General features: G+C 38.6%; 11 protein-coding genes across 11 annotated transcripts; 4 read left to right on the top strand and 7 right to left on the bottom strand.

Moving 5' to 3' along the window:
* Positions 1 to 61: 61 nt before the first annotated feature.
* RHIMIDRAFT_241498 (JmjC-domain-containing protein) lies at positions 62 to 2,171 on the bottom strand (the record flags this gene model as incomplete). Its single annotated transcript, XM_023609595.1, has 11 exons — positions 62 to 75; positions 108 to 198; positions 253 to 432; positions 484 to 1,013; positions 1,067 to 1,169; positions 1,225 to 1,361; positions 1,408 to 1,549; positions 1,629 to 1,781; positions 1,836 to 1,899; positions 1,953 to 2,083; positions 2,139 to 2,171. The coding sequence occupies 11 exons, from the start codon at positions 2,169 to 2,171 to the stop codon at positions 62 to 64; spliced, it is 1,578 nt and encodes a 525-aa protein (XP_023462188.1).
* A 178-nt stretch (positions 2,172 to 2,349) lies between these two features.
* RHIMIDRAFT_295043 (stromal cell-derived factor 2-like protein) lies at positions 2,350 to 3,340 on the top strand (the record flags this gene model as incomplete). Its single annotated transcript, XM_023614144.1, has 5 exons — positions 2,350 to 2,416; positions 2,465 to 2,551; positions 2,595 to 2,697; positions 2,766 to 3,084; positions 3,146 to 3,340. The coding sequence occupies 5 exons, from the start codon at positions 2,350 to 2,352 to the stop codon at positions 3,170 to 3,172; spliced, it is 603 nt and encodes a 200-aa protein (XP_023462187.1). The 3' UTR covers positions 3,173 to 3,340.
* Positions 3,229 to 3,846, bottom strand: RHIMIDRAFT_185976 (ribonuclease III; the record flags this gene model as incomplete). Its single annotated transcript, XM_023605862.1, has 2 exons — positions 3,229 to 3,294; positions 3,343 to 3,846. Coding segments are annotated over 2 exons (570 nt in total), but the record flags the coding sequence as incomplete, so codon positions are not given.
* RHIMIDRAFT_268545 (uncharacterized protein) lies at positions 3,821 to 6,689 on the bottom strand. Its single transcript, XM_023612080.1, has 8 exons — positions 6,043 to 6,689; positions 5,761 to 5,989; positions 5,292 to 5,699; positions 4,929 to 5,246; positions 4,707 to 4,876; positions 4,384 to 4,658; positions 4,119 to 4,335; positions 3,821 to 4,065 (listed from the first exon to the last, which is right to left on the bottom strand). The coding sequence occupies exons 1-7, from the start codon at positions 6,234 to 6,236 to the stop codon at positions 4,283 to 4,285; spliced, it is 1,647 nt and encodes a 548-aa protein (XP_023462185.1). The 5' UTR covers positions 6,237 to 6,689; the 3' UTR covers positions 3,821 to 4,065; positions 4,119 to 4,282.
* RHIMIDRAFT_241495 (uncharacterized protein) lies at positions 6,282 to 7,963 on the bottom strand (the record flags this gene model as incomplete). The annotated part of the gene is made up of 4 exons (XM_023609594.1): positions 6,282 to 6,619; positions 6,669 to 6,906; positions 6,961 to 6,984; positions 7,040 to 7,963. The coding sequence occupies 4 exons, from the start codon at positions 7,961 to 7,963 to the stop codon at positions 6,282 to 6,284; spliced, it is 1,524 nt and encodes a 507-aa protein (XP_023462184.1).
* Positions 7,964 to 8,100: 137 nt separating this feature from the next.
* RHIMIDRAFT_316005 (barren) lies at positions 8,101 to 10,938 on the top strand. Its single transcript, XM_023615036.1, has 8 exons — positions 8,101 to 8,303; positions 8,368 to 8,566; positions 8,626 to 8,672; positions 8,729 to 9,158; positions 9,213 to 9,677; positions 9,742 to 9,962; positions 10,015 to 10,177; positions 10,242 to 10,938. The coding sequence occupies exons 1-8, from the start codon at positions 8,151 to 8,153 to the stop codon at positions 10,694 to 10,696; spliced, it is 2,133 nt and encodes a 710-aa protein (XP_023462183.1). The 5' UTR covers positions 8,101 to 8,150; the 3' UTR covers positions 10,697 to 10,938.
* A 32-nt stretch (positions 10,939 to 10,970) lies between these two features.
* Positions 10,971 to 13,386, top strand: RHIMIDRAFT_268521 (sulfate permease). Its single transcript, XM_023612079.1, has 2 exons — positions 10,971 to 11,268; positions 11,321 to 13,386. Exons 1-2 carry the CDS (start codon positions 10,982 to 10,984, stop codon positions 13,287 to 13,289), a joined length of 2,256 nt encoding a protein of 751 aa, XP_023462182.1. The 5' UTR covers positions 10,971 to 10,981; the 3' UTR covers positions 13,290 to 13,386.
* A 1,129-nt stretch (positions 13,387 to 14,515) lies between these two features.
* On the bottom strand, positions 14,516 to 15,351 carry RHIMIDRAFT_72883 (uncharacterized protein). The gene is made up of 4 exons (XM_023615613.1): position 15,351; positions 15,053 to 15,299; positions 14,933 to 14,999; positions 14,516 to 14,877 (listed from the first exon to the last, which is right to left on the bottom strand). Exons 2-4 carry the CDS (start codon positions 15,144 to 15,146, stop codon positions 14,601 to 14,603), a joined length of 438 nt encoding a protein of 145 aa, XP_023462181.1. The 5' UTR covers positions 15,147 to 15,299; position 15,351; the 3' UTR covers positions 14,516 to 14,600.
* On the bottom strand, positions 15,209 to 15,693 carry RHIMIDRAFT_268510 (uncharacterized protein). The gene is made up of 2 exons (XM_023612078.1): positions 15,543 to 15,693; positions 15,209 to 15,494 (listed from the first exon to the last, which is right to left on the bottom strand). Exons 1-2 carry the CDS (start codon positions 15,606 to 15,608, stop codon positions 15,330 to 15,332), a joined length of 231 nt encoding a protein of 76 aa, XP_023462180.1. The 5' UTR covers positions 15,609 to 15,693; the 3' UTR covers positions 15,209 to 15,329.
* Positions 15,694 to 15,911: 218 nt separating this feature from the next.
* RHIMIDRAFT_207802 (short-chain dehydrogenase) lies at positions 15,912 to 16,841 on the top strand (the record flags this gene model as incomplete). The annotated part of the gene is made up of 4 exons (XM_023607009.1): positions 15,912 to 16,180; positions 16,235 to 16,288; positions 16,337 to 16,480; positions 16,541 to 16,841. The coding sequence occupies 4 exons, from the start codon at positions 15,912 to 15,914 to the stop codon at positions 16,839 to 16,841; spliced, it is 768 nt and encodes a 255-aa protein (XP_023462179.1).
* Positions 16,842 to 16,879: 38 nt separating this feature from the next.
* Positions 16,880 to 18,651, bottom strand: RHIMIDRAFT_286370 (T-complex protein 1; the record flags this gene model as incomplete). The annotated part of the gene is made up of 4 exons (XM_023613375.1): positions 16,880 to 18,232; positions 18,291 to 18,380; positions 18,435 to 18,487; positions 18,549 to 18,651. The coding sequence occupies 4 exons, from the start codon at positions 18,649 to 18,651 to the stop codon at positions 16,880 to 16,882; spliced, it is 1,599 nt and encodes a 532-aa protein (XP_023462178.1).
* Positions 18,652 to 21,254: the final 2,603 nt, after the last annotated feature.

The following is a 21,254-nucleotide window of genomic DNA, read 5'->3' as shown; positions in this document are numbered from 1 at the left end:
AGGTGATAATTGAATGTCTCGCCAGTACACTCTTTTGACAGTGCCGTTTTGTAACAGCACTTTACATACCTTTTGCTTTGGTATGCATTTCTGAATCCTGCCTTTACAGACACCATCCTTCCATTTGGTGTAGATTTCTAGGTCTCTTTTTAATTTGTTGGCCATTTCCTTGATATATTGTCTATCCTTTATTTTTTTCTATTGTAACATTTAAGAAAAAAGGCAAGAAAAAAATGTATGGATGGAACTTACTGGATCATGTTGAGAACAGTGTGCGTCATATAGTGATCTTTTACTCGCAGATCCTCGTCCGGCTTTACGTTTCATGATGGCACCTGATTCTACAGCACAAGTAGCATGAAAGGACCTTGAACATTTATCGTAGCAACACTGCATACAGGCACCTGATTTCTTCTTGCAGTATATACATATCTTTTTTTTATGTTTAGTAGACAGTCTTTAAAGAACATACTTTTTTTTTACCAGTTTCTTTCTAATAGGTGGAATATCATCCACTCCATAAACTCTATCTTTTGCAATATACGTTTCATCCATAGCCTCTGCACAGAGTTTATGTACGTAGACACCTTGAGCAAAAGGCATTAGACAATAGTCATCATCCTTGGACACGAATGAAGGCTTCTCTACTGGACAAAGCACGCATTTTGTCTTGATGCCTGTCTTTAAACGTTCTTCTTGTTGTGGTTTGTTTTCTTGCTTTGGTGCTATTTCATCTACATCAATCATCACTGTATCCTCTATGCATTCACACGCCTTTGCTATCTTTCCGATCGGTACCCAAGAGTCTAGAGCAAAATTGACGCTTTCAGCACAATTAAAGTCAAGGTTGTACCCAGAGTGATAGCCATAAGGGAAAGTGATGATGATTTCTCCCGGCTGTTGGACACAGCGTTGAATAGGGATACCTTGTTCTTTTAAAACGGTTGGAGAAATGATGAATGTCTTGTGTCGAAGGAATTGATGGCAATGTTTGTATTGAATGTAAAATTGGTCTAAGAGCGGTTTGAGTTTGTGTGTAACAAAGGTTTAATTATGCAACCCTTACCTTGCATGAAATTTTCAAACTTTTTTCTATAATCTGGAGGGATGACATACCACTGCTTGGGAGCACCGAAATGGATGAGATTGATAGAATAGAGGTCCATGTCCTATTGAGAGTGTTATATGTATATGTATTTATATATGTATGAAACTTGCCTCTACATGCCAAGCAAATGTAGCTTTCCACATACCAAAGTACAAGTAAGGTGAATTGACACCAGGTACGACTGTTTTAAGGTTATTGAGTACATTATCAAGCTTATTAAGATTCCAAAAATGAATTGAATCATCAAAAAAAGCTATAAAGGGGCTTAATAAAAAGAAACATAACTGTCTTGACCTTACTTCCTAGTAAGTCAGCACCATACATGGCTTGATTAAATGCAATCGTTCGCCAATAATATCTCTCAATGTCTTTGTACTGATCTGTTGACAAGAAGGAGGTCTTTGTCTCATTTTTAAGATAGTTTGATAGTAATTCATTGTCCTAAATTAACGTTTGGTTGTTATTAATATTACTTATCATTCCACTATTGTTTACTATCCTTTTGTCAGTAAAAAGATACAATCATGTCATATAATATACCTTTTTGTTTTTTTGTAGGTGGACGATGGCCTGGTTGTTGACATAGTTCGAACCATTGATTAACTGTAAATGTTCCTCTTTTTTCAATATTGGTTTGGCTGAATATTCCATTATTACCGAGGATATGTTGAGTCTAGAGTGAATATTAGAATATTTTATAAATTCTCCCTGTCGTCTTTTGTTTTACAATGGGCTTTCGTATCTTGATGTCATTTATTTTATCTGCTATCAAACCAGGTAGTTGTTCGCTCCTATGTAAAAGACAGTAAGCAGATCATTTACATGTAAAAATATGTGTATTTACCATTCTTTTGGAGGTATTATTTTAACTATGCCCGCCTTTTTCCCGTATTCATCAATTGCTTCCATAAACGTTTTAAAGTCTTTGAATTCTTCCATTGTTGGTGCAAATATTGGAATGGTTCCACCATTTTCCTATAAAAAGTATCACAAATGTTTGTTATTGTCAACTAGGTTGCTTTAAGCGTACTTGATCATAATATCCGCTCGGTTGAATTTTCATTTTTCATATGTAAAGAAACAAAAAGAGAAGAGAGAAATAGAGAAAGAGAGAGAGAGATACAAAGAGGAAAATAAATGACTGTAAGCTATGACAGGCTGGACAAAGAGGCTTGTACTTCCTTTTTTGGTTTAACAGACCCAGTTCCATATCTCGCTGCTTTTTTTTTAATTCTTAAAGCATGCAATTACTTCATCTCTTTATAATTCCATTCTTACTTGTGAATGCACAATTTGTAGTAGAAGAAGGTATTGTTGAATAAAAACACAAAGGCCATGTATTAAAAAGTATACTAGATTTTCAAAAGGTTACGTGTGCTAGTGCCATCAAGCTGACAAATAAACCAACTGGATATAAACTACACTCTCATAGTGTTACATATGGTAAATGGAATAACATTAGAGATTATTCTAATAATTTCAAAAGGAAGTGGGTCAGGTCAACAATCAGTAACAGCATTTCCAGAGGCAAATGACGCCAACAGTCTATGGCTTGTTGAAGCAGGTTCAGGACTAAAGTGTAAAAGAGGGTTTGTTTGTTTGCTTTTTTTTTTTTTAAAAAAAAAAAACTAACTGTATTCATCTATTCTCTGTATAGTGAACCTGTACCTTGTGGATCCATCATTCGCTTAAAACACGTCAATACACGATCATATCTCCATAGTCATGCTCATCAATCACCTCTATCTAGACAACAAGAGGTCAGTTGCTATGACGGACAAGACTCTGGTGATGATTGGAAAGTAGAATGTGATGGACAGTACTGGACAAGAGAAAACGTTGTCCAATTGGCTCATCAGGATACCTCTGCTTATCTAAGCAGTTCAGATAGATATCAATTTGGACAACCGATTCCAGGTCAACTTGAAGTTGCTGCTGTCAAAGGTTCTTCCAAGAACACACAGTGGGTAGCGCAAGTAAGTTTATTATTTTTATCTCTATATTCTTTTTTTTTTTTAATACACACATATAATATAGGAAGGTATTTATTTTGCTTCCATCTAAGCAATGGCTTGTGTTATTCCCAATGGTGCAGGAACGTATTTTTCGACTTTATGTGCATCTGAAGGCAACGTGAATTCTTTTTGTTCTTTGCCATAATGATTTATTAAAGCATCTTGACAAGCCTATTTTAAATAAATAAAAACGAAAGCTTATTCATAACCTTCACTTACTCTAAACTCGGCCATCTTGATCGAACTACCAAAGCCTTCACCCAACTTTTCTGTTTCAGAAAACACACCGACGACAAAGACGGGTGCAGATGAATGTCGACCTGTTTCTGACAACAGCCTTGACTCTGCCTTTGGTTTACCCAGTTGTCTCAACAAGGCACTCAACTGACGCTTGGGTTCGTCCATCTTGATCAAAGGTCGAATATCCATCTCGCGTGCCAAAATAAAGTCATGTACAAACTTCTTGGCTGCATCCTCACCGCCTTGTTCAAACACGGCTCCAATCACAGCGTGTAAGCAGTCGGCCAAGACGGTACTCTGACCTAGCTTTTCTGTACGTGTCCACTTGATAGAGTGCTGCATGCCTAATTCGGTTGCGATCTGTGCAAACGTCTTGTTGGCAATGTACGCGCTAATCGTCTTTTCAAAAGCTTGTGGGTGAAGGTTGGGATATTTACAATGAAAGAATTCGGTCACAAATAATCCAGTCACTCGTTTGCCTAAGTTTGTACATGAATACCAAAAGCTTGTAGAAAAAAAAAAATCAAGATTTACCGATGGACTTGTAAGCTTCATGGTTGTCTTGTTCTGCATAGGATTGGTGCGTCAATGCCTTCTTGAATGCATTTGAATCGATCGAAACAAGTCCAAGTCGAGCTTGAAGTGCATGCATAGGTGCATCCTCATTGTGTTGAGCATAGACTGAGTAACATAGACGAGAAGCTAATAAGAGTTAGAAAAGAATAATAAAAGGGACTAAAATTTCAGTTATTTACAAGAAAAGCTTCTAGCACTATTTAAGAAACGACTTGATTTCAGAAAAGTGCTCAACATTATCACAAGGGGGAAAAAGAAAAAGACAGACAAAGAGAAAGAGGAAAGAGGGAAGGGGGGAAGGGGGCCTACAGCGGTCATTGAAGTTTAAAAAAGTGGCTTGTATTTATTCAATGTGCATGACATCCGCCAAATTGTTTGTCATTTTACCCAGTGTTTCTGTTGAAAGAGATGAGTTATGCTTAATACATCTTTAGATTGCTTTACCTTCTACTTCTGCTAAAGAAGTATCCTTTTTAGATGCGATCAAGTATAACTCGGTATAGTCGTATCCGTTATGATACACTCGGTTACCAGCAATCCAATAGTTGGTAGTTGATCGGGTATATATCTCCTTTGAGCTTGCCTTGTCAAAATCATCTTTGACTTCGAGCAGTTGCAAGAAGACATCATTCGTCATGGTCTTTTTTGTTAGAGTTGATTTCATGTTGAGCGTCGTGTTGTCGTAAAATAAGCATTTATAATGTTTACCAAGATTGAAGCTGCATATGGATTAGTTCCATTTTGTATATTATTATTATCTATATTACCTTTTTGCTTGCATCGTTGATATATCCTCCAAGATATTTGTTGTCAATGATTCTAAATCTTTATCAATTAGGCATTGTTGTAAGTCATGATAGAACAAGGCGTCAGTGATGAGGTCTTCAGATTCTACCGAGACGGGTAACAATAGATTCCATATCAAATTACTCTTATGCTTTTAAAATCTGTCAGACTCTTGTATGTACATAAACATGTAATATATATACTTTGTATGTAATCAAGTAATATTCATACAACTTGTTTTCTTGTTCTTGGTCTTCTTTATCTTTACTCAACAGATAGACACGAACCAAGTCTGTCTTTGTCACGATTCTTTCCTCTCCATTCATCCCGATCGCTGTTGATTCGACAAGGCCGGTCAGGAACATGCCTTGACTTTCACTGTTTGTAGTATTATTTGTAACGGTAGATTCTATGGACGGATTGGTTGAACTGACAGAGTCTGTTGACTTTGAACCCGATTGAAAGTAATTTAAAAAGTGCGCTGGTGACATTGTCTTGGTGATTGACTTTAGTCCAGATGTCTTTACGAAGATTAGTGTCTTTTGTTCTCATATCCAACTCTTTACCTTGGACTCCTTTTTCATATAATCCAATTTCATTTTCTCCGCCTTGACCTGTTTATCCACTCTCTTGATCACGTACTTTCTTAGGGCCTGTACGTCTTGTATCAATAACGAAGATGACTTGTAAACAAGCGATCCAGTTGAATAGTCGAGAATGAAGAGATGACAATGTCCAAACCGCTCAAGTTCTTGTTCGATCTCGTACACACGTAAGTAATTGTTCCGTTGTATTGACTGTAGAGGCACACCGTTAAAGACAGCGTCAAATGTCATGATATCTAATCTATCAAAGTCCCACTTCCATATCCATTCTGCAAAGAACTCTTCGATCATATGTGATAAGGCACGAGCGCGTTGTCGACTGAATTCACCATTTTCATAGAGAATCGATGCAAATGTACCATTCAATAACTATATATTCGTGATTATTTTTCAGCTCTAGTAGAGCTCACACTTTTTTTTTCTTTTTTACCTTGAACTGTTCATATCCAATCTTGAGCACCCCTTCCAACGCACGATTGTTTAGTTGGGAATCGAGGTATTCGGTCACAAGCTTTTCTTTGCCTTTGGAATTGATCTGTTTTCGAAGGATGCCAAGCTCGATGCACATGTGCATCCAGAAGCCCGGTTCAGGCTGAAAGAAGACCATTCGGTGCTTTTGAGAATGAACAGTTTGTACTGGATTTGAGGTTGGAAATGTCCTTTTAAAAGAGTCTATTTTAGTTTATACCACTTTACCATGATGTTCTCTTACGCTGCAAAATTAACTAAGGCTTGTGCCAGACCAACGTGTTTCATCTTGACATCAGGAGTCACGGTTGACTTGGCTGTATAATACAAGATCTGTTCATGTGCGCTTTCTTCGTCTGGGCCAAGTAATGGGTTATAGACGCAAAAATAAGAGAGAATAGGTGAACTAGTGCCTAGCTGATTTGTAGGTTCTGACATTAAAGAAAAGGGAGAAGAAGTGAGTTTAAATCATGTGCATAATAATCAAGTTTTTATTGTAGGTTGAGTGTAGTAAATAAAGTAAATCAATAGGAACAAGAGAACGATAAACGCCCAGCCACCGATGATAATATAAATCACCGTGACAGGACCTAGACTTCGTGCTGCGTTTGTATCGCTCAGGACAGCGACTAGGGTGGATGTCCAGAGAATACAGGTGAATGAAGCAGTTCGAAAGAAGTTGATCTTGTCGACATAACAAGGGCGTGTCTTGATGTTGTAGCAGATCATGGTCAACAAAATCGTGATGGATAAGATGGCACGCATTCGATTTACTTTGGTGGTTGATTCAACTAGCAAAAAGACAATGGCTAACAAAAGACCTACACAACGTTGTGAATATTTGATTTACTTTTCTTGGTTTTTGCTTACCCATGTTCTTAATAAAAGCCACACTGATAGATTTATAGGCAATCTCGTCTTTTGATGGTACTCGTTCATAACTCGTCAGAAAGATGGTGGTTAGAAAGTAAGCAAGAAAGTAACCAACGAGTGACAGCCAGAGATAGAGTTGTCGATTGATATCGGATGAGTGACAGCGAAGGGTTGTGCTGAAGTCATTGTCGGGTATATTTAACAATTGGCAAGCTGCTGAGCTAACAAAGGTTGTCTAGTATGATTAGTTAATAAAAAGAAGTTTTTTGCCTTGTTTCTTTGTTATTACTAAAATGGGTATATACAATAACGTCTATACATGAAAAAACAGGTTAAAACATAGAAAAGACAATGTAAAGCCTTCTTACAGCAACAGGTATAAACCATCGAACCCAACGAGTCGATATTCTATAAGGATAGATGGTATTGATGTAATGAATGATCAAGCCAAGGACTAGGCTGGAGCATGTCACTGCAAAAGCTGTCCAGAGTGAATAAGTATACCAAGCTGGAGTTCGCATGTCAGGCATCAACCCTCCTGCGTTCAGTATAAAGGACACAGCAGCCGACTTTCCTGAGACATAACCTGCCTGAGTAACGGTGATAAGATCTCGCAAAGGGAATGTCATGAGCTGGAAGAACTCGATGATCAAAATGGTGATCTGAACCCAGTTAGACCACATGGATGTATCCCAAGTGGAGAATCTGGTATCATAAACAGCATTGATGTGTTCGTCCTGATCGCCATAGAGTTTCCGCTTCTCCATGTAATAGCATCGTTGTCGAGTGATCAAGTAGAGGTTGATGGAGAGTATGAATACGAACAAGACAGCGTGTAGTAAACTACTGCCCTGTGAATTGACAGTACCGATGAGGATGATGAGAGAAATGAGAAAGGTCAAGATGAAAAGAAGTGAAAAGAGATGATAGAATTTAGCAGCATAAACTCTTTGATGTGAAGCAATAGGAATAGCATCTTGTCTAAAGGGTTGTTTAACAATTAAATTTTGCCAAAGGACAGTTGAGAGGGTTAAGAGGGGTATTCGAAAGGTTGTCTTTACTTGTGTTGATATGTTGTCTACGAGTAAATATATTTCTTGTTGTTGACTCACTTCTTGATCGCCCCTTTGATCTATCGGGACTTTATGCCATTCTGTGTACCAGAAATAGAAAATAAAAGAGATAAAGAGTAGAAAGATGATGGCAAAGAATAGCACGATTGATACTGTATTATTGCCCTGATGATCTGTGTATTGTTGTTGGTAGGATGCATATCCAATAGAACTATTCATAAGGAAAGAGAAAAAAAGAGAGAGAATGAAGTAATGTCACTCTTTAGGATATTTAATGATTTCCTTTAATGGCATCTTGTTTTTTATTTCTATATGTTGTGACAGTTGTGCGAGACAGAGGAGAGGAACAGAGAGAAGCAGACACAGAGAAAGAAAGGGTCTGAGATTATTTTTTCTTTTTTCTTAAATGAGTCATCGATCAAATAAGAGACACATCAACATGCCTTCAACAAGTAGTCATGGTGCGACCAATTCTACTCTTCAACCTTCAGTACCTGCCTTAACTCCAGCTCAAATGTATTCTAATTTTGAAGAATGGATCAAACTGTGCACAGATAATGTAATTCATAAAAAGGCACAATGTTTAACTTTATACTAAATCCTTCTCTTCTTTTTTTTTATAGAAAGTAAATGCAAGCAACACTTGGACATTTGCCTTGATTGATTATTTTCATGAAATGACCTTTCTTCGTGACGGAGACACCATCAACTTTCAAAAGGCCTCTTGTACCTTGGACGGGTGTGTCAAGATTTACACGTCACGTGTAGACTCTGTAGCGACAGAGACAGGCAAACTATTGAGTGGTCTTGCTGATAGCTCACGTATATATTAAACAAACAAGAAAGATGCCTTTATCCCTAATCCAATTTTGCCTAAATAGACGATAACGAAGATGAAGAACGTAAGGAAAGAAAAGTTCGACGAAAGGTATGCTTGTATTCATTTTTCTTTCTTGACCGACTGACACATTATTCTATATAAAGACGCAAAAGTCAGATGCAAGTTTGGTAAAGGATTTTAGTTCAATTTCACTCAAAAAGTTCGATTTGGATTTTGCAGTTGATCCCTTATTCAAAAAGACATCAGCTGATTTTGATGAAGGAGGAGCCAGAGGATTGTTATTGAATCATTTGGGCATTGATCGTCACTGTAAGATTATTTTTGATGCTTCGGATTCAACAGTGGACTGCGATACGGAAGACGAACAAGACGAAGAAGAAGAAGAGAAAGAAGATGAAATAGAGGATCCCATGGACGAAGATAAAGAAGATGAAAATAGAGAAGAGGATGGTGTAGATAATAGCGCAGAGAATAATCCAAATGATAATTCAAATAATGCAGATAATAGTAGCTCAGAAATCAAAGTTCAATTGCCAGACAGGTCTCACATGACAGAGATCTCCCGGTTAAAGTGTAACACATATTGCTGATATATGTTTGTGTGATATTGACTTTTTGGTACACTAGGTAAATTACCGAGTTTGGAACTTCTCGAGGAGTTACACATTGTACCTTCTCTCAAGGGATTTGATTTTTTCAATGACGATCTAGAAATACCTGAATTGCACAGTGATACAGAAGATCCATTTGAAGACCAACAACCAGAAGAAGGAAATGACTTTTTGAACTTTGATGATTACGACATCGATTATAATAACAATGATAATATGGACCCCTTCTTATTAAGTACAGGATTAGAGGACGATAATATTGGAAATGACGACCCAGAGCTAGATGAAGGCGAAAGAGGATTCCCCGAGAAGGATTACCTGAGCGCCTTACTCAATAATGAAAATCAAGACCTGTTTAACTATTTCGACAACACACTTGTCAAGAACTGGGCAGGACCTGAGCATTGGAAGCTACGAAAGGCGCCGACGACGACTACAACGACGACAAATGAAAAAAGAGCGATTACGGATATACAAGGAGGTAAGAGCATAGACTGCCTTTAAATAAAGGGGTATAATTTATTTATATAAACGTATATGTATAGAAGGAGGAGAAGACAGACCCAAGAAGAAGAGACAAGAGCAATTGATTGATTTTACTGCGTCTGATGAAGATGAAAATGAGAACATCATATTTGAACAAACAAACAAGAAGCTTACATTACCTACATCCATGATGAATAACTCATCTAAACATCTTTTACCAGACGATATCCATTTTTCATCAAAACAACTTCTTCAATACTTTTTGAAACCCATGTTTCCTGTAAGTCAAACAAAATACGAGGGAATGGTCTATTTGCTTACTTTGTTAATAGATTAATGCAAACAAGAAAAAGAATATCGATGCTACAGTCCCTCAAAAGACGTCAGAAGAACCCGATGCGAACTTTTGGGCAGAGCAGATGCAAAGTTTCGGAGACTATGATGTTGAATATGATAACGATGTTCCAGCAGATATGACGGATAATCCTGAACCAAGTAAGTAAAGGAAATTTTATTTATATATATAACATTTATTTATATATCTATACATGTACAATAGCTATATTGAGTGCTATAGAAGATTCATCTTTTTTCTATCAAGACGACTACTTACCTGATAGTCAATATGAGGATACGCCCGAGATTTATGGCGATACGTTGATTGCCAATCATATAAGAAAAACAGCTAAACCACTTTATGTAAATTATGCAAGACAGGCAAAGAGAGTTGATGTGAAAAAATTAAAGGATAATTTATGGAAGGCTTTAACTAACAATACGGAAAGAGTGAATGGAACACAAAAGTTTACAGATGTAGTAAATGATTTGAAAAAGATGTATTCACCCAAAGTCATGAAAGATATCTCCGTGCCATTCTGTTTTATATGCTTACTTCATCTAGCCAACGAAAAGGATCTGGTCATCATGGGTCATAATCAAGACGACGATTTCGTGCTGGGTGACGATATTTTAAATGAAGTTACCATTTGTCAAAGCGCCGTATCTCATGAATAAATAAATAAATTTCACCAAACATTTGGAATCAACATTATAAATGACACCTTGCTTATTTCATGTCAGCTTTATTCTATTGGTCCGATAATTTATATCTAGGACAATGACATCCCAATTCAAACTCAGAAGCCTCTAAAACAAAAGATGTGATCACTGAACAGGATGGCGCAATACTATGGTGTTTCTTAGCAACAAGTTGTCATGTTACATAAACCAAAAAGCTTAATAATATTTAAATAAACACACTTTTCCTATTTCCTTTTTCTTTTTTATACTACTTTCATCATGTCTTCAAAAGAAGATCAACTACCACAAAGACATGCCAGTGAAATCATTATTGACTATGAACCGGAATCATACAAACAACAGACACAAGAATTTTTAAAACAATTGCCTCATAACACAAAAGAATATGCCATTAGCTTATTTCCTATTATGACCTGGATACATCGATATAACTTTCATTGGCTAGTCCGTGATGTTATTGCTGGTCTTACTGTCGGTGTGGTCGTTGTGCCGCAGAGTATGGGTTATGCCAAGATTGCTCAACTTCCTCCACAATTTGGTTTATAGTAAGTTGAATGATATACTCATCACACTTTTACTTATATGATTAATTAATAGCACTGCCTTTGTCGGTCTTTGTGTCTATTGTTTATTTGCTACATCAAAGGATATCAGTATCGGTCCTACAGCTGTCATGTCACTCTTGGTCGGACAGACAATCACAAAAATCACAAGCGAAACACCTACGATCACCGGTCCCGAAATTGCTGTGACCATGTCTTTGTTGACAGGCGCTATTGCCATGTTCATCGGTCTTGTTCGTCTCGGTATTCTTGTTGACTTTATACCTGGTCCTGCTATAGCTGGCTTCATGACAGGATCAGCCATTACAATCTCCATCGGACAGTGGCCAAAGCTGTTTGGTATCAAGGGCATCAACACACAAGACTCAAGCTATCTTATCTTTGGAAACTTTTTCAAAAACTTACCAAATACTAAACTGGACGTCGCCTTTGGCCTTAGCGGTCTCGTCTGGCTTTATGGTGTTCGTTATGGCTGCCAGTATCTCAGCCGACGCTATCCCAAGTACTCGACGACATTTTTCTTCTTTAGCATCATGCGAAACGGTCTTCTCATCATCTTTGCCACATTGATTGCGTTCTTGATCAACATTGGCAAGACGACAAGTCCCATTAGCATCCTCAAGACAGTTCCTGCTGGATTTCAAGCTATGGCCGTACCTACCATAACAACAGACAGCATATCATCCGTCGCGAGCTCACTCCCTTCTGGTGTAATTATTCTTATTCTTGAACATGTGGCTATTGCAAAATCATTTGGTCGTATAAACGATTACTCAATCAATCCTAATCAAGAGATCGTTGCCATCGGTTTTACCAACGTCTGGGCATCCTTCTTTGGTGCTTACCCCTCAACTGGTTCTTTCTCTCGTACTGCAATCAAAGCAAGATCTGGTGTCAAGACACCCATCGCCGGTATCTTTTCTGCACTGGTTGTTGTTCTCGCACTGTATGCACTGACGCCTGCTTTCTACTATATTCCCGATGCCAGTCTTGCTGCCGTCGTGATACATGCAGTATCCGACCTTGTTTCTGGACCTGATTATATCAAGCGTCTTGCTCAAGTCTCGCTCTGGGAACTCTTTGTCTTTGTTGCCGGTGTTGTCATTACCTTCTTCACCACGGTTGAATATGGTATCTATGCCGCCGTTGGTCTTTCCTTCATCATTCTTCTCTTCCGTATCGCCCGTCCTCGGTTCTGGTCTCTTGGACGTATTCCTTTATCAAATACTTCGACAACTTATGACAAAAAGCAACCTTTAGATTACGCACAAAGCTATCTCTATGTGCCTCAAGACCACCCATCACTCGGTAAACTGGTCGAAGAGCTGCCCTCAGGTATTCTGATGTGTCGTATAGACGAAAGTTTGACGTACCCCAACTCGGCCTATATCTCTGACAAGATCATTGCTTACTGCAAGGAACACACTCGCCGCCATTCTCAATCCATCAGCAAGGGTGATCGTGCATGGAACGACGACTCAAACCCCGCTCGTGATGCTGCTCGTGCCCAACTACCTCGTCTGCATGCGTTGATCATTGAATGTAGCAGCGTCAATCGTCTAGATTCAAGCGGTCTTCAGGCCATTGTTGATGCTCAAAACGCGCTCAACCGATACGCTGGTCATCATGTCGAATTCCACTTTGCAAACATTACTAACCTCTCTATTCGTACTTGTCTGATCGCTGCTGGGTTCGCTAATCAACCTCGTTTTGGTCTGGATGAAGATAATCTTGGTCCTCGTGAAATCTTGCCTATCGTACCTGCTTCCAAGGATGGCCCTCTTCAACGTCAGCAGACTGCTTCTTCTAGTAGTGATGAAAGTGTAGAACATGTTGAGACACACTATGACCAATCCAAGTTCTCAGATGCTGAGAGTGTCAATACTGCTCACTCAATTCCTTTACCTCGGGACAAGTATCCTTTCTTCCATTGGAGCGCGGATGAAGCGGTTAAAACGGCACAAAAGACACTCGCATACAGATCAGTCGAACTTGAAGAATAGATTACGTATATACCTTTTTTTTTTGCATCCTTTTCTTTTTAATATTTATTATTGTTACATAATACAACATACAATAACTTGTATAAATAAAGTTTTATTCATCATTTATTATTCTGTTCTACTTTACATTTGGAATAAGATTATAAAATAACATCTTGGATATTCCATAAAGAAGAACATATATGCTTTCTCTTTTCCCGTGACATTTACTTAATATTCATCCTATTTATTTAATAAATCAAACTAATGTTACAAATTAATCATCCCATTCACTGCCGTCACTGTCTGATTCATCATCATCTGACAAGATGGCCTTTTTACGGTCATTGAGTGCAGCAATCAAGCTGGTTGCCAAGTCGCCTCCCTTTGCATCGGTTGTACTTGTAGTTGCTGCCGCTGGTATGCTTCGGTCTCGTTTGACTTCTGTAGGCGTATTGCGAAGAGCCTGAATGCCTCCTGCAGCTCGAATAGATTCAAGCAAAGCGTTGCGCGAATCACCAGGAGGTGGTGACTGGTTGGCATTAGCGGAAGAAGGAGGGGGAGCAGGAGCAGGAATGGGTGATGTTTGAGCAGGAGGAGGAGTAGGAATGGATGATGCTTGAGCAGGAGGAGCAGGAGGAGCAGGAGGAGCAAGAGGAGGAGGAGGAGGAGGAGGAATATGCGATGTTTGAGCAGGAAGGGGTGGCGGTGGCGGAGGCGGTGGAATAGCAGCTTGGGCTGTACTTAAAGTGGTTTCAACAGGAGATACTGCTGAATATTCATCATTTGCTGGTGTAAATGCTGGAAGAGTTGATATACTAGAAACATCTAATGAGCTCGTTGACGTTTGTCTTGTTGAAGGTACAGGTGGTGGTGCTCTTCTAATAGGAGGTGGTCGATTGACTGGAGATGCTTCATGATCTTCTGTCGCTTCTGGGAACGGGAAAGCTGGTATTGCCGATAAGGCAGGTTGATCATTATCATTCGCCAGCATCTTGTAAGGGTTATTTGACTTTGTAATGCTAGGTGATCGACTAGGCTGACTAGATGGCTCTGGCTGTTTGCGTATAGGTGGAGGAGGCGGTGGGAGTGAAGGACGTGTGATGGTAGTTTCCTGTATTGCTTTTTGCGAAAAATCGCTTTCAGTCGTTTTTCTCGGAATGGGAGGAGGGGGGGCTGGAATTGATGATCGCGGTACTGCCATTCGCGTTGAAGGTCGCATAGGTGGTGGCGGGGGCGCTGTTCGACGAGAAGGGGGTGGTGGAGGCGGTGGACGACGACCTACAGTCAGAAAATATAAGTCTTATTTGCAACAAAAACGGTTTCTCTCTTTTACTTACCACCAACAGAGGCTATTTTTCGAGGAGGAGGAGGTGGGGGCCGTGTCTTTTGGTTTGACGAACGGGGAGGAGGAGGTGGTGGTTGTGGCCGCTGTTGACTGAAACCGCCTCGTTTACTGACAAAATCTTGAATGAATTCCTGATTGTCGTTGATTTCCGTCGTTGTAAGTCCCAAATCCTTCAATTGATCAAAGAAACCGTTCCATTCGGGACTTGAGTTCTGAACACTGAATCCCTTGCTGGGAGTATAGCCGATATGCCCTAGATGTCTATGATTGTCTTGTATAAACACGCGTATACATCACACACACACACGTTTCTTACCTAAATTCAGACGGCAGACCAATCTGAGATTTATCCAGTTTCCCTTTTGGCTTCTTGCCGCTTGTTTCTAGTGAACACATGTATGTTAACTCAATAACGTAAGTTGACTCATGGATTTACCCTTTTTCTTCTTGTGCGAATGGGTTTCTCTTGAATTCAGCTTGTTGAAGAATACATCTGCGTCGTCTATATCTGCAAATGAGAGGCCAGCCATGTATTCCTAGTTATACATGTATAAGTTTTTGTGTATATGTATTAACTTTGTCCTTATTTTTACATCTGCAGCAAAGGAGTAAAAGAAAGGTGTATGCTTGTTAAGTTCAAATCCATCATAAAGTTCTTGTTCCCATATGACGCCCTTGTGATTCTTACGTTCCTTTTTTTAGTTTCTTTCTCTTTACATTTGTTTCTTTGTTACCATCAAGTCCACCATTCGAATATAATAGGATCGAGTCTTTTTATCTTTTAAAAATGCAATTGCTCCCCATATATTTGAGTATGCCCATCTATTAGGATTAGGATAAGCAACATATAAACGTGCAACAGTGGCCGCATATATTTTCTACAAGATGTTAAGCTAAGCTTTTAATTTCGGTAAAGAAACACTTACAGCAGTTGGTAATGCACGTCGTACTTTGTTCTTATCTTCTGCTGTCGATAAAGCAATTGAAGGCATATTTAGAAGAAAAGAAAGGAGTGTATATTTTTATAATTCCTTGTGAAGCATTGATAAATTGTCTAAATAGTCACGTGTATGTTCTGTCTATGCGTGCTTCATTTACAGAGTGCTACGTGCGAATTGATAATGGCTCAGATTGCCTTTTGTTTGCAACACTGTCTATGCACTCTTATGTTTACTATTTTTATGTTGGGGAGGGGTTTGTTGTCAGTGGGGCCAATGACAGATCCTTAACTCTCTGCTTACACATAAAATTGGTATGCCGACAAAATCTCGTTTTCTTCCTTTTCATTACAGAAAATGTCTCCTGTTATCATTATTACAGGCGCTTCTCGTGGCATCGGCAAAGCAGCAACCTTGCAAGCATTGACAAAATTTAACGCTCAAGTTGTTGCAGTTGCTCGAAGCAGTGACGCGTTAAAAGAACTTGCGGACGAGGTTTCAAAGGAACATCGCGATCGACTTGAACTTGTTGTAGGCGATGTGACTAAAGAAGAAACAGCCAGGAAAGCAGTTGAACGCGCCATTGAAAAGTTTGGTCACTTGGATTCAGTCATTGCAAATGCTGGGTAATATGAAAATCACATACAATTATATATTGTCCTAATGCTTCTCCATTGTAGCGTCCTTGAGCCAATAGCTACTGTTGCTGAAGGTTCTGTTGAAGAATGGAAGAAGTAATTTACATAATTTGGAAAAACAAAAAAAATTAAAATAGCCCATAGATTGTACGATGTCAACGTGTTCTCTGTCATTACACTTGCTCAAGCTGCTCTTCCTCATATCAGAAAGTCTCAAAAAGGTTCCATCGTCATTGTCTCGTCTGGTGCAGCCATGAAGGGCTACAGAGGATGGGGTGCTTATGGAAGGTAACAAAAAAAATGACCTTGATAATCCCTCATTATAAATTTATACTTTATAAAAAACAGTTCAAAGGCTGCTGTCAATCATCTTGCAAGCACATTGGCAGTGGAAGAAGAAGGCGTTACCACTATCGCTCTCCGTCCAGGTGTAGTGGATACGGATATGCAAACAACGATTCGTACCTCTGGTGAGAAAGCTATGGGACAAGATCACGCTAAATTTGTTCAACTTCACAGTCAAGGAAATTTAATTAAGCCAGAAACGCCTGGCTATGTCTTGGCTGCATTGGCTAATGACCCTCCTAAAGAACTGTCTGGACGGTTTCATAGTTGGGACGATGAGCAATTGAAACGTTTCCAGCCATAAAAAAATAAACCTTTTTCGAATACTTTTATTTTATTTCTTTATCGACTTTGAACCAAATCGTCAATCTTCATGATCATCTTGACAGTTTCGGCAGATAATTCGAGAGCACTGGAGGTAACTAATAGTGGCTGAACAACATTTTCATCCAAAATATTGGAAATGGTGCCCTTTTTGACGTTAATACCAGCTGTCTTTTCACCCAAGGCGTGCTTATTTCTGAGTTCGGTGACAATAGCAATTGGATTTAAACCTGCGTTTTCTGCCAAGGTAGTAGGAATGACTTCAAGTGCTTCGGCAAAGGCCTGGAAACAGTATTGTTCCATTCCGGTTAATGTCTTGGCGTATTCCATCAGTTTTTGAGAGACCTCAATCTCAGGAGCACCACCACCAGCTATCAAGAATTTCTTCTTTACCAAGCATCGAACGACACACAAGGCATCATGCAATGAGCGATGAGATTCTTCGAGAACAAGCGAGTTTGCGCCACGACAGATGACCGAGACCGTCTTTCCAGCGTGTTTCATGCCCGTGACTTTTATGATACGAGCACCAGCATTCTCTGATTCTTCTATAAGATCCGCATAACCCAACTTGTCATCTGTGAAGGACTCAATGTCTGCTACGGGCTTGCATCCGAGTGATTTAGCAATAAATTCAATTTCGTCACGTTCGATATCCTTCACAACCATAATCTTCAATTTAGCCAAGAAATGAAGAGCGAGATCACTCACAGCATCTCGCAAGATTGATTTCTGAATGAGAAGTACATTACAGCCACTCTTCTTAATCTTTTTGCACATATTCAAAAGGTATTGACGTTCTTCTTTCAGGATCTTGTCCATTTGTCTATAATCATTAACAACAATTTGATTCTCCATATCTGGCTTGGGAGGTGACAGCTGGAACTGGATAAGACCAATCTTTGCCTTTTCAACACGGCTGGGACCACCTGCAGAACGAACAGAAGTCTGGTTGAGGACGAGGCCATCGACGAGTTCGGTATCATCGATTGTGCCGCCTACTTTCTTGACAACACGGATATCCTTCAAATTGACATTGTTGGCAATAGCTGGGTCAATAACACGAACGACTGCATCTACAGCAATAGGAGCCAACAGTGTAGAATATTGGGAGACAATCTTGGAGTTGAGAGATGTTGAAGCAGCTCGTAAAAGGGAATTACGATCACTTAGATCCACAGGTGTAGCCATCTCTGTAAGGAATTCAACTGACTTTGCGGCCGCTCTTTGAAATGATTCGGCAATAATGGTGGGGTGAATACCTTTGTTAAGCATCTTTTCTGCTGCTGTCAATAAGGAACTACATAATACTACAACAGAGGTTGTGCCATCGCCTGCTTCAACATCTTGAGCAGCAGATAAATCAACAAGCTACATAAATATCATTAGCACACAAGGGAAAGTAAAACAATAAAGAAAGGGTACATGCCATTTTAGCAGCTGGATGGAGAACAGCCATGTGCTTGAGAATAGTAGCACCATCATTTGTGATGACAACTTCGCCGTTACCAGTTTGAATCTATATTAAATATTAAGTTTCGACATTATTAAATAAATTAGTAAATATAATCACCATCTTGTCCATTCCTCGAGGACCTAAGGATGTACGGATGGCGTCTCCAACAGCTAATGTTCAAATCAGTTAATACATCATATACGCGCATATTCAAGAGTTAAAAAGATGTACCTTTGGCAGCAATAATGTTAGACATGCGAACTTCCATTGGCTTTTCTCTATCTTGGAACTTTCCGCCTTGTGAAGCTGCTGATGGTTTTGCTACTTGTGCCATTGTGATTACTGGGGAAATAAAAATATGATTAAAAAATTTTAGAGAGAAAATAAAAGAAAGGAGAGGAAGATGGAGTTTAAAATGCTTCTATTTGACATTGTACTTTTCGAGCATAATAACGCGAGTTTACAACGTGTTTTTAGGTAGTCCATATTTTCACTTGCTCGGGCTAAAAAAACTTTACTATCAAAATGATGATCTATTTGCTTATAAATAAGAGAAAATCGATCAACCCAACAGACTAGGATATAATAAGGATATTTCACTGTAGTCTGGATATGGTCAGAGACTTGATTTTTATGCAGTACATTATACATCATGATTAAAAGATAGCATGAAAGGGCTGGGTGGTGTCATTTTGTTGACTGATAATAAGGTGAAGGGGAATGTGCATACCGCATGCATACAAGATTATTGAATTTTGTTCATACATCTGTATTTATAATTTGTGCAAAGCAGGCACATGATCCATTTCATATGATACTAACCAATGAGACTACACTCATCTTCATAATAAATATATGGCTACTGTCGAATTAAATCTTTTATACGCTTTTAATGGGGTTAGTATTTGGTACACACTATATACGCGACATAGTTGATATGTTCAGTGATATAAAACTATAATACATGATGACTCGCATATAAACCTGCAGGTAGGAAACAAGATATAGCATCTCATAGTAGGCGCAGTGAATTAGCTCTTGTTACATACGGTAGAGACATGGTAAGCCTTACATTAATACTAGTAAAGTATTAGCATATCGTACAATCACAGTATAAATAATTAAACAAAGAAGGATAGAGAAGGAATGATAAAGTGCTTGTCCAGATCCGTCTTATCATCTTGTTTCAAAACCAAAGGATAAGCGGTTGCTGATGAAGGTACTGTATTTTTATTAATTATTGTCGTAAAATAAAAAAAAAAATTATTTACGTTTGAATAAAACGACATCATGTCAAAAGAGAGAGAGAGATAATGGGTGTATGTAGAAAAAGTATGTTAGTATTAGAGCACATATCCTAATATTAGCTTTACTTACCACCAAGGTGCATTCTGGGGAGGGCGGCGATAACTACCCAGGATTGTTTAAACAAAAAAAAAAAAAGGAACGGAGGACTGAGAGAACCCAGAGCAAAAGAAGAAGCAATTGGGAGAACGTTCCAGATACACGCCAGAGAGCAAGAGGGCGGGACAAGCGAGTCAGAGCAAGGACCATGAGGACAGACTAGTTTTGATTGGTGAATCTTTGAACACTCAGAGGGACGCTTGATAACTGCTGTGAAGAAGCAAAAAAAAGGACTCAATTAAAATGGGTTTTTATATGTTCTTCTTTTTCAAATAGGTTTCAGGATTGGATATTTAGGACAAAGAAATCATGTCAAATAGAAGCAATCTGCTTCGTGACCATTCAAGAATATGCATTGCCAAATATGACTACATGTTCTTCTGATTTTATGGAAAAACCGAATAAAGAATTTAAACTTTTACAAAGAGACTAAAGAGGGCTATTTATAATATTCAGTTAATTTTAACTCCAAGATAACCCACCTGTTAATATTGCTGTCAAATGGGATAGTGAGCCATATTCTTTTTGTATTTGTTATTACTCTGATAGCATTACAACGGTTTCAATACGACATCTCAATTTGGAAATACAGTATATCCATGGATGTCAAGGCTGGTGCTATGAAAATATTCTTGTCGACGACAAATTTACATTTCGTACAGCATGAATTTTGTTCTCACCATTGGGTGCATTTATTTTCGATCACAGGCGAAATTACTTTCCGGAAAGAGTATATAACTGTATTTTTGAAGGGTATTGCTACAAGCAGTGATAGCCTGTATGCATACTATTTTATGTCGTCTATGCAAATGCAATAATATCTAAGGTTAAGGCCTACTGATTTGATGCTACATGTAAGGGTTGATATAAGACGCAGTATCGTCATAATTACACGTGAGTGGTCTTGGCTCTTTGTTGATGGAACTGACCACATACAGTCATTCCAAAAAGTAAAGTCGGGCAAAAAAATTTGTCGGTTGATCCAAAAATAAAGTCGGTATTTACTGATGTTTATTTTTACTTGTGAAGATTTAAAACAAGAATGGAAAGAAGAGAATTTCAATGCTTCGCGTTCGTTTTGCACATACACATATGGAAGTATCGGGGGATAGGATGAAGCTAGTTCATTGGTATTTTCTACTAATTCATGAAGACACACTAATGAGAGCATGTCATCCAGGTGGGTAATAATTGATACAATATCTCTTTTCACCAATGGTATCTTAATCGACGTAACTTCCAGGAATATAAAAAAATCAGCACGGGGAAGCATGTAGTAAAATGTAACAAGTGATCCTAAATAGCAAGAACATAAAGTTAGCGTGAATAAGCTCATTTCCAATACAGTAGGTCCATTACCAATCGTTTGGAAGCAAATAATTCCATTCAGATTATGACTTTCAATTGTATTTCTTCCAAATATTGCTAAGCAATAAAAATCCAAGATCTTCAATGTGTCATTTGCTTTTTTAATCTTGATTTCTCCAAAACAACTTGAATATGCATATTGATATCGTTCATAAACATCGACTA

This window comes from Rhizopus microsporus (assembly GCF_002708625.1).
Source record: "Rhizopus microsporus ATCC 52813 unplaced genomic scaffold scaffold_23, whole genome shotgun sequence".
In the NCBI taxonomy this organism is placed as follows: domain Eukaryota; kingdom Fungi; phylum Mucoromycota; class Mucoromycetes; order Mucorales; family Rhizopodaceae; genus Rhizopus; species Rhizopus microsporus.
The sequence above is the reverse complement of the archived record's forward strand: the minus strand, read 5'-3'. Positions and strand labels throughout refer to the sequence as shown.